The 12079-nt window shown below is 38.7% G+C and overlaps 1 protein-coding gene across 4 annotated transcripts in view; it reads right to left on the reverse strand.

Annotated features, from left to right (window-relative positions):
- Positions 1-12079, reverse strand: part of GPATCH2 (G-patch domain containing 2) — a 176104-nt gene that overhangs the window by 15639 nt on the left and 148386 nt on the right. Inside the window, exon 9 of one of the 4 annotated variants that reach the window (XM_042926289.1) lies at positions 6382-6505. The exons of 2 other annotated variants lie outside the window; for them this stretch is intronic. In XM_042926289.1, coding sequence (XP_042782223.1) covers positions 6421-6505 — 85 coding nt within the window. In that variant the 3' untranslated portion in view covers positions 6382-6420. Of the gene's footprint in view, positions 1-4810; positions 6506-12079 lie in introns of those variants that run through there. One more of the 4 variants, XM_042926288.1, reaches the window with a different exon arrangement.

Below are 12079 nucleotides of genomic sequence, written 5' to 3' on the forward strand. Positions count from 1 at the left end.
TTATAACAATTCTAAACATGTTGTGTTGCATATGCCTTTCTTCCTTTGTAGGTAAATATTTGTACTTCAATGGAAAACTATACTTTTGGAGCATAGTCTTCTTGGCATCAGGTTCTGATTCTACAGGAGCTAGTTTACAATTCTATGTCCTAGGTACCGAAGCAATGGGAAATAATGCTTGTCTATAGAAATGCAAATGAATTGTCCCGAGGAAGGACAATCCTCCTTCCTGTGGAAAAGCCAGTTCTGCTTCCATTTGCACATTTATGTCCCCATTCCTTACTCTTTATAAATTTGTGCTTCTCTGACTTCTCCCTTGAAGCCCTGATAAGATCTGCCTGGTTCCCTCGTTCACTCATGATTTAAATAATATCTCAAACACACACTCTTTTTAATTTGTGAAAGAGTCACGATTTTATCTTTTTGTCCAAAATTATGCTTTAACATCTTTGATCCCTCCTGAGCACCGCCCCCAGCCCCTCCCCCCCTCCCCCCCCCCCCCCCCCCCCACACACTCCAGCGAAAGACTGCAGTAAAACTGACCTTCTGCAGAGCATATACCAGACAGGCTCAGATATCAGGAATAGCTGAGAAGGAGGGGGAGGTACCATTCGGAAAATGGGAATAAAGTGGGAATCTGCATTCTGAGGCACAGCCCTTTTGTTGTCGAGTTGTGAAAAACAGCCCACAGACCATCTACTTCTGATCCTCTTGGTAAAACAGAATTATGCTAAGTGAAATAAGTCAGTCAGAGAAAGACAAATGCCACGTGATTTCACTCATACTTGTAATTTAAGAAACAAAACAAATGAACATATGGGAAGGGGCGGGGCAAGAGAGGAGGGAAGCAAACCACCAGAGGCTCTTAATGATAGAGAATAAACTGAGGGTTTATGGGAGGGAGGTGGGTGGGAGAGGGGCTAGATGGGTGATGGGTGCTAAAGAGGGCACTTGTGATGAGCGCTGGGTGTTGTATGTAAATGAGGAGTCAGTGAATTCGACTCCTGAAACCAATATTGCACTGTATGTTAACTAAAATTTAAATTAAAAAAAAAAAAGTAACCAAAAAGCACCCCCCCTCCCCACACCAAAAAAAAAAAAAACCAAACAATAATAACAACAACAAAACCCCCCAAAACATAAATAACCTTAGTTTAAGTAATTGCTGGTTAGGTTTCCTACACCTGTTGCTGAAAGTATTTTAAATGATAGTTTGTTCGGGTCAGAGATTTAGGAGTAGCTCAGGACGTCTGGGGAGCAGTGTTTCAAGAAGGGACTACATAATATGAAGGAAAAAGAACACTGGGGTTGGATCATGGGCCATATATATGCCACATATCCCCCATGGAGGCATCTGAATTTTATAGCTGATGTGGAGTCATCAAAGGTCATTTAGTAAGAGATTAGAATCCTGGGATGCTGGTAGGCAGCGGGGTTGGCCAGAGTTGAGACTGACGAGAGGGTTTGCAAAATCTAGACACACATTGCCTCCCAGGTCTCCCTTCTGTTACGACTGAGAATAACACCACGGAACTTCTTTGTGTTAGTCTATCTCAGACAGGAGGTGGGCAGGGATGGGCAGGTGGTCCATGAAAAGTCCTGATTCTGGCATTAAAAAAACAAGCAAACAAAAACAAAAACAAAACAAATGAACAAACAAAAAACAACTATGCCAGATTTCATTACTTTCAGATACATTTAAAGCTCAAACTGAGCTAAAGAAAATTAGCCAGGAGTGTCTCTCTTAAGAAATACATTTTTAGAAACAATTAGAAGAAATACTGGAGGGTCTAGACACATAGTAGCTGCTCACTGTGACTATTACCATTGCTGGCCTCCATTTACATTGTTCTCGCACTAATGCATGTAACAGGAGTCTTCCAATTGCTTGAAAATCATTCTCCGATGTCAGTATTGCCTTTAAACCTTTATCATTTTTTTTTTTTTTACACTATTAAAACTTATTAGGAAGGCCTGTTTACAAACGTGGTGGAAAACAAACCTCAGGAACAACTCCTTCTTTTAAACATTTCTCCTCATTGCTGGGCCCAAATTCCCTTTTGGGTATCTTTGCAGAAGAAATGGGAATTTTCATTTAACTCCTCTTCCCCACCCTCAGCAGAGCTACATACAGGAGAAGAGACAGACAAACATTCAAGGAGAATAAAGTTAAAGTTAATAAAGTCAGTACATTGAACCTGAAGACCCGAACCATAAGAAAACAAGCTGGTTGCATTTCAGTAATTCTATCAGGAATTGACTATCTGTTACAACACATTCAGAGATCTGGATTATTGATCAGTAAGATTACCCCATTTAGGCTTGTCCGCCCCCCTTTTCCCTCAGACAGGTGCAATGAAGTTGCTACAAATAACACTAAGTAAGGTCTACTCTGTTATTTGGTTGTCACTCTTAATGTAAAACATAGCGGTTACCTTTTAATTTGAAATCAATGAATGTCTCAAAGGCAACCTTGTTGCTTTGGTCTAAATGAGTCATTTGGTTTTGCAAAGCAGAACACTTGGCTTACTACTCAAGGTGATAGTTGGCAATTTTTGTTTTTTGTGGTGGTGTTTTGAAGAATGATAATACACTTTTCCATGAAAAGACCCTAAGTTCTTAATAATGTTAAGATTTTTTGGTAAGGCGCTGCAAGGATATTACCAATCAGCTATGTCTGTATATTTGTTTCCATTAACAGTATTTGGTTGCAGTGAAGAGAGGGGACAAATCAAAACCTGATAACTTTCTAACTACTGACACCTTCAACATTAGAGATAAACAAATATGTCTTTAAGTGGAAGGGACAAAGGAATAATGTTGTTTTGTTTTGGATTACTAAGTATTGTCACCTAGTTATGATCTGAAACATGGTTTCCCATGTACTAATTCTGGAAGTTTTCCTATTAAATATTAGAAAAGCAGAGCTCAGAAAGAGAGTCTTTGTTTTGTTTTGCTTTTGAAATGGACTTTATCTGGTTTATCCCAACATCCCTTTAAATGGTGTGGTGGTAGGAAACTGGACATTTTATCTGAAGGAAAAAAAAAAAAAAAAACGTAAAAAACCAGGAAAAAAAAAAAAAGCAAAACCAAAAAAATCCCAGTGAAAACCACCTTGCCTGAAAGCTTGACTTTCGACCTGGGCTGACAGGGACGGAAGCAGGCAGTGTGAAACACAATAATATTAAAGAGAAAAGAGTAAGAACTTGTCTCTTCATTGTATGCATTTACAAATAGAGGCTTTTCAGAGAATTAGGCCTAGTTAAAGCTGCCCTCTGGATAAGATGTGTTCCCAAGCAGCCTCAGACAAGCTGCGGAGGAGAGACAAACAGATGTGACTATGGGCCCTGGCATTTGGCAAGAACACTCACTGTCAGTTAGAAAAATATAAGCCTGGACAGGGCATCAGCTGCACACAAATGAAGCAGGTCTGCAGTGTCACCGGAGGAGTAATCTGGTGGCAGAGAGAAGTACGGGGCTGGAAAATCCCGCTCTCTGTGAGCTTCCTCTTCTAGATCCAAATTACCCTCTCCTCCCCTTTATTTGATGTCAAGATGTCTCAACAGATTAAACTGAAGGAGTTAACGTCAATATCTCAGTCTTCTGTACCAAAATGCACATTCAGTATCAACTACCATGAAGCATAAGTACTTCTTATCTACGAAGACTGCATTATATCCTTGTGTTTAATGGTGTTTTCTCTCCAAGCCCCTTCCTGCACAGGACGCTCCCTTTTTATTTGGTATTGTCCATCACGCTCGACCACTTTTTGATTCTGCTGCCTTCTCTCTCTACGGCTTTGGTCATTTGACTTCACCTTGTGCCTCAAGCCCCTTTCCCAATCCTGACTTTAGCAAAGGATGGTTGATGTTTTAAAACAGTGCGCTGAACTTGGTACTTGTGTCCCAGTAACTGGGCCCTCGCTTTCTTCTGGACTTAACCTACTCATCATAAAACGTCCGGTATCTTAGTTCTGATGGATTTAGGTCGTGCCTGGATCTCCCCAGATGCTCCAAGTCTGGCCCTGAAATGCAACCTGGTGACTGAGGCCATCTCTAAGGCTGCTGGCAGACCCTTGCCCAAACCTCAGCTGCGCCTGGCCCCCGTCTCTGCTCACCTATTACCTGCTGGGACCGTTCTTGACCCTGTGTCCGATAACCTCCGATCACCTGTTGTCTGAGACGCTGCCCCTTGGACAGTGATCTGGCCTGCCAGTGTCTCTTCCCCCACGTCAGAGGTCAAGTCCAGACCTACTTCTTCCCTGTCTGCTTTGCCCTGCTACAGTAACTAGTGGCTGGTGGCTGCCACGGAGCTAAGGTTACTCTGAGCTTCTGATGGGCCTGGGTGCGGTGCTGATGAGAAGCACTTCCCTCCCGTAGCTCCCAGCAGTGGCGGCAAGTGTGAGGGAGGGACGGCGGCGTCAGGAGGCTTCTGGGGGGCACAGGGACCGGCTGCAATGCCCAGCCAGTCGAGGGCTGTTCTGACTCCCACAGCAGTGCTCCAGTGGCTCAGCTGCCATGAGGGAGGAGGTGGTGGGAACCTGCAGGTGGTCCAGAAACCCTCTGAGGCCGCCATTTTCCCTCTCGCCTCTAGGTCTCTCAAAGAGCCTACTTGTCGCCCTATTTGTGAATGTTGGAGGAGTATTTTACCAATCTTTGGCGTGTTACTTAATCCCTCTTTGCCTCATTTTCTTTACCTTCAAGAATTGTGATTAAACTAGTACTTACCTCAAAGGTGTATCTGAAGATTTTACTTACAAATTATTTGTGCAAAACATGAGGCACAGTGCCTGCACAGACTAAGCCATCAATAACTGTTAGCTGCTACATTTATTATTATTTTTTTCATCCCTGCTTTACAGATAAGAAGCCCAGGGCACAGAAAAGTTAAATAATTTACCCAGGATCACACAGTGAAGGGAGACTGATGAGAGGACTTCATGGTGTAATATAGCCAGATGTTCCTCAACAGATACCAAATAAAGACATTATAAACTCATGACATTCAAACACTATCAATATGCTACAATGAGGATATAATTATTCATTTCTAATACACAAATAGGTTGTCTTGGTAGTTAATAGAAAAGTTAAATTTTTCTTTAGTGTTTGATTCTGTTTGCTTTAAATGTGCCATAGCATGTAAGACTATGTACTCATGTTTCATTTCAAAACTCAATAAAAACCCAGGAGAGTCTTGCAAATCTGAAGCCCAGTGTCTCAGATTTTCTCTTGGCTTGTACTTGGTATTTCCTACTTCATAGAAATCTTACTTCCTCCTTGTGGTATGTTCTGTGCTTTATCTAAAGCCCTGAGGGTCTGCTATTCTAATGAGATGGGTCCTGTGTGTATTAATAAATGCAACTTCCATATCCCTAAACAGCTCCTTGAAAAGCTTCTTCTTGTACCTCTTGTATCATTCTAAACAAAGGGTACCTTTGTTTAAAAGATGTTGGTGACTGTCTTACACAACTCAGGTAGCTATGAGGACATTTTGAGGGTATGTACGTGAGGATATTCTCACACCTACAGGAAAGCTAAAACTTTTCATAGAGCAAACCATTCAGTACGGTTTCTAAAAATCTTGTTGGGATAACTGCTGTTACATCTGGGCTTTCATGGTGCTGGCATTACGCTTCCCATATCTGTCCAAGTCCTACAGATATTTTTAAGGAACTGCGAGTCAACCAAGGCCAGGTATATGTGCTAACACTAGAGCAATGGATTCTACCCACTTGGAAAAATCTTCCTTTCCATGTTTCCTAATTCCACCCATTTTTAAGGGTATGATCTTTTTCCCTTCAGAGTTCTCCCAGGGCCCTTAAACCTAGACGTGCTTTCTTATTTCTAAACTTTCCCTACCTCAGTATCCTTCTAAGAGCTTTTCCTCTATATCTCATACAAATCTCTGCTTGTCTCTGCTGTTACACTTATCATAGGATGGCCTCAAATTGTTTTCGGATATTTAGGTTGTCCCTGCAGCTAAATATGCAGGGACAACCTGAGGCCAAGAAATAGGTGTAATTCACAGAACCTAACTTTGCTTCTGTCATACAGGAAAAGCACAATATTTACTGAACTAAAACAAATCCAACTACTGTAAAAACTTTTTCCTTAACACTTCACTTGGCAGTCAATCATGCATTTTTTTTTGTGATAACACTTCCACTTTCTTGAAGTGTTACTTAAATTTACTTAAAAACATTCATTTGACAATGAATGAAACTTGACTATGAATCAGGTATTCCACTAGATGCTAAAAAAAAACCCAGAGTAAGGTGTCTTCTACCCTCAAGGGGCTCACATCCTAATGCAGGAAACGCATGAACAAGAAATGACCATACAACGTATTAAGTCCACAGGGTTATGGGTAGCAGACTACCTCTTTGGGGAAACTGAGGAAAATTCATTTCTCCTGAGTTCAAATTTGGATATTGTCTCTCCAAGCAGAATCTAAGATATTTGAGGCATCTTGGAGTATTCTTTTATTCTTCACACCATAGTACCTAGGAAATAGTAGGCACTTAGTAAATGGATATTGATTTAATTTACTCATTTCCTAGCTACGAGTATACATTTTTGGAATCTGTTTATCTTTGACGTTTAGTACAGAGTTTCAGCAATAAACTTATTCTAATTTCCTTAAAAAATGATACAACAAAGCTAGGGTTGACTCTTAGGAGGGATTAAAAGTTACTCACAATACACATGATTCTTCCCTCTTTCTCTTTTTTAATTAAGTAGACTCCATGCCCAATGTGGAACTTGAACTCACAACCCTGAGATCAAGAGTCACATGCTCTACTGACTAAGCCAGCCATGTGTCCCCCCCACATGATTCTTCTGAAAATCTCCATTAAATGCAAGAAGATATGTGTCTATATGTAAAAAATTGGCGTGTTGATCCTGATAACATCTTGCATCTTATATAAAAGAACTGGGAATTCAGACTATAGATTCAGATACAATCCCACATTCTTTCTCTGATTATGATACTATACAATGTTTCTTAAGATGTTACGGTTGTCATTTTTATATTAATAAAACTATGGCATATTCCTAATATTCTTAAGTTTTTTGAGTGAAGCCCATGCATTACTCATTTTTGTATTGACTTCATCAAGTGCAGTATGTAACACATGAATACGTTTGTTGAGTTGACTTCTTACTATATTCTCTTATTTGCTATTTCTGACTCTAAACCAGGCTTCAAATTCAGTTCTGAGGGAATATTCTGGACCAGACGTCCTGAATTTCTTTCTTTCACCAGCTTCAGGGAATGATAGAGTTAAAAGGGCAGGCCAGAATATATTTTGTTATTTTTTTTTTTTTTTTATTACTTTGAATACATGTTGGTTTCCTAAGTCTTAGAATTTATTACTGAATTACCAGGAACATCCAAACTTATTGAGTGCCAACTACATACGAGGTGTTATGCTAAATATTTTCACATACTTTATCTTCTTTAATCCTCACAAAAACCCATCATGGTCTGAGGCACCTGAGGTCCAGAGACACCGTTAGTTGTCAAAGATCACATAAACAGAAAATGAAGTCATTGTATTTGAACCAAGGCACGCATGCCTCAAAAGAATCATTTTCCCCCCTACACCATACTACCTCAGTCAACTTAGTTTATTATACTGTATTTAATAAAGGTCTACTGAAAATGTAATGCATGCCATGCCCTATGCCATAAAACAGGATTGAGAAATAAAAAAGATACGGCTTTCATTTTCTAGGGGTTAAAGTCTACCGATCATGTGGGAAAATGATTTCAACTCAATATTCAAAGAGAATTCCAAAGCTAGGCCTAGGCCCCTAGGTGAGAGAAGGCATCTAAAGAATACAGGGGCCCTGAAGTGCACACACCTTAGGCCATCTTCGGGGCTCTGTGAGCAATTCAACAAGATGGGGAGCTAGAACATATGGAGGTGTGGGAGGTGATGACACATCCTTGAACACAACAAATTTGAATAAATTCAGTGAATCTGTCCATTCACAGTGATTTTAAATTCTCTAGGAAAAAAAAAGAATGAAGCGGCCTGTTTGACCAAATTAATCAGTTTATTATCTAACGTGATAGGTGAATTCAGTGGAAAAACACCTGTCTGTAATTCTCTGTACCCCTAGCTTTGGACTGTTTTGCAACCACAGTCAGAAAGTTACTGCTCTGATGCAGAGTTGGAGTCAAATGTAGATCCATTTCCAAGGTAGTTTTTGAAGTTGAGGGGCTCTGCTCATTCAATAGAGTTTACAATTCACTTGTGTGGTTGAGTTGGCAGATACGGGCTCAAGACCGAGCTCTGCTTTGATGTTCTGGAAAGTGTGCCATGACTACTCGTTGAGAGGGGGCTTACAGGAATATCATGGTTCCAGGTGCTGTAAATGACATTTGAGGAGTAGGACCACTAAAGAGCAAAGGAAGATGTGGTTTCCACTTTTACCTCCATATTGAGGAGGTAATAAAGACTGGATATTTTAAGAACAGGCCAGAATGTTTGAAGCTTCTGAGATATATGGAGCTGTTACTACTTTGGAAGCTGGCAGAGAGCCGTCACCATTTAATACAAACTTACTTGAATTTAGGTTACATTGTTGTTTATTTGTGGAATTCAATTGGGAATCTGTGACTCAGCTGAAATGGCACCTCCTTTATGCAGCCTTATCTGACTGCATTGCCAGAATGATCTCTCACGCCTTGGAGAAAATAATGTTTTCTATTTTAAGCTACAGGTATATATCTATATGAACCAATACTCAACTTAGACGGTATGTTCCTTGAATGCAGTGGGGCCCACATCTGATTTATATTTTTAAGTAAATTTCCCTTAGCACTTACAAGCCTTGCCAACATCAGCCATTTATTTAAATCATTATTGAATAAACTTTAACAAGGCATGCCAGAGTTTTGATAGTAACTTGTTTTTATGATAATCAATAGTTTTATTGAAGTTCCAATTTCTCTAATAAATAAATGCTTACTTATGGGAATAGAAAAACCACAAAACTACACAGTCCCTATCTTGGACTTTGGGATATAAATATGTGAAAAATCAAGCCCATACGTGTAAGTCAGCTTTTTAAAGCACAGGCGGGCACCTTGATATAAAAGTGTTTCTGTTTTTACATAATTTTACATTTTGCTTAAGTCGCTAAGTGTAACTTTATGAAAAGAATGCTTTGGGTTCCTTCTCTTCCATGATAGTTTTTGACAGATGAATGAACAATGTGGACATAAAAGTTTTACACACTTGTTAGCAAATGTTTACTGGACGGTGAAATATACTGTAATAGCTAGGTAAGGTACCAGGAGGCTTGTGCTGCTGTATGTATGTGAATATTCAATAATCAAGAGAAAGAGTACTTCAGGATTCACCTAATTCAATTCAATTCAATTCAATTCAATTCAATTCAATTCATTTCAGTTCAATTCAATTCAATGCAATTGAAATACTGTACTTGAAAAGTTGGGAGTGCATTAGCTTATATTCAGGATGAGTTATGCCATCAAGATCTTTGACCTTTCTCATTTTGGTAATTCAGATCTACTATCTTTAAATGCCAATGGGAACATACCCTAACAAAGATTAACTTCAAAAGAGAGCACTTTGTCAGTCCTCTGGCATTTGGCCTATGAAAAGTTATTTGACCCATTTCCTCACGTGTAAAATGCGAATACCAACAATATCTACTTAACAGGGTAATTTTGGAAATTAAATGAGATAAAATAAACGCTTTGTTAACACTCAGGAAATCTTAGCTATTACGGTAGTTAACTGTAAAAATGATGGGCAATTTGTTTTCTCCAATTTTAGGTAGTATGCTTTAAATTCTCTGTCTTTGGTCCTTATTACCCATATTATCCACTTATCATGAGAGGCAATACAGCACAGTGGTTAAGAGTGTGGGATTCGGGAGTCAAAAGAGATGAAGTTCAGTTGCTGTTTCCCCATTTAACAACCTGGGTGAACCTGGGTGGGTTACTTAATTTTTATGCCTTGCCTTTCCCATCTGAAAAAAAGGAGGTAATAATAGAACCAACCTCAAAGAGTTGATATGAGGGCCAAATGAGTGTGTGGCTCACAGTATGTTCTCAGTAAGTCTTAACTACAATTTCCCACAGACAAAGGGAATTTGTATATGGCGAACTGAACACTGTATTAATTCTGCACCTTTCCTCCCCCAGTCATAAGCTTAAAGAAGTAGAGAAACTCTGTGGACCAGAACATATTTAAATAAGGAAATATAATAGATTTATCATTAGCTAATAAGGTCTAAATATATTCTATAAACAAACATACAAATGTGTCATTTATGCTAATACAACAGAACACAGAATATCAAATCATAGGTTGTCAAGCTGATTTCCCACAGTACTTTGTATCCTTTGCATAGGTCTTAAATTCTACTGCAGACAGGGCATAGTTTATTTGAGGAACTAAAACAAGTCCACTGCAGCTGCTAAATAGTGTTCAAGGTGGGGAGTATTTGGAGATGAGGCTGGAATAGTGAGGGTGGTAGAACAAGAAAAGCCTTGCAAGTCATGTTTAGGACTTGATCCTAAAGGCAATGGGAAGCCATCAGTGTGTGCATGTTTTTTTTTTTTACGCTTTTATTGAGAAATAATTGACATACATAATTATATTAGTTTAAGGTATACAGCATGATAGTAGCTTCAGCTAACATCCAACTTTTCATGGTTACAATAAAAAGAAAACAAAAAAAAGAAAAAAGGAAAAAAAACTTTTCTCTTTGTGATGAGAATTCTTAAGATTTACTCTCTTAACAGCTTTCCTATATGTCATACAGCTGTGTTAGCTGTGGTCATCATGTTGTACATTCTATCCCTAGAACTTACTTATAATTGGAAGTTTGTTATCTTTTGACCACCTTCCCCACCCTCTGCCTTTGGTAACTGTAAGTCTGATCTCTTTCTCTATGAGTTTTCTTTTCTTTCTTTCATTCTTTCTTTCTTTCTTTCTTTCTTCTTTCTTTCTTTTAATTTCACATTTAAGTGAGACCATACAGTATTTTTTGTCTGACTTATTTCAATTAGCATAATGGCTTTAAGGTCCATCCATCTTGGCAGGACTTGCTCTTTCCTTTCCCCCATGACTACATAATCCATTGTGCATACAGATGCACAATTATTTATCCATTCACTCATTGATGGGCATTTAGTTTGTTTCCATGTCTTTGCTATTATAAATAATGCTTCTACAAACAGGGCAGAGGATGCAGGTATCTTTTTGAGTCAGTGTTTTTGTTTCTTTTGGATATATTCCCAGAAGTGAAGTGAGATTATATGGTAATTCTATTTTTAATTTTTTGAAGATCTTCCACACTGTTTTCCATAGTTGCTGCACCAATTAAAAACCTATGAACAGTGTACAAGGAGTCATTAATAATTTTTAAGTACACACAAACAGATTTGGGTTTTCCAAATGTCATTCTGGCTACATTATGAGAATGAATGAAGGGGACAAGAGTGAAAGAATACAAGGAATAATGGATGGTGTCCAGGGTTTCCTGACTAAGATGTAAGATCCTGGAATGCAGAGATTGTATCCAGTATGTGGGTTCCAAACACATTATCTAGACCAGTGCCTTTTATACATTTGGTAAAAAAACTCCTTAAAGATGTGTGGAAGTAGTGCATGAAACCACATTTTTTTAAAGAAACATGGACAATACTATTCTAAAAGACTAGAAAAGCATGACCTGCTCAATGGATCTGCTAGAGAAATGCAGCCCTGACCACTTATCACTTCAATCACTTACTTGCCACTTAAAAATATGTATGTTATGAAGAAGTCCTGGAATCCTGTAATTCTAAGAAAAAAGTCATAATCAGGATATTCTAGAATATGGTGGCAGGAACCCTATTTTTTTGAATTTACATAATAACATGTAGTATAACCATAACCCCTGACAACAAGACAGCTTCAAGAAAACAACTAGAAATCATTTCAGAAATGAAACTAGAACACAGGAGTGAATAAATAGGATGGGGGAGAATAGGAGAAAGTAATGAGAAATAGAAAATGCAAAGCATAAAAACATTGGCAATAAGAGAA

The sequence above is a fragment of the Panthera leo genome, chromosome F3 (assembly GCF_018350215.1).
Source record: "Panthera leo isolate Ple1 chromosome F3, P.leo_Ple1_pat1.1, whole genome shotgun sequence".
NCBI classification, from domain to species: Eukaryota; Metazoa; Chordata; class Mammalia; order Carnivora; family Felidae; genus Panthera; species Panthera leo.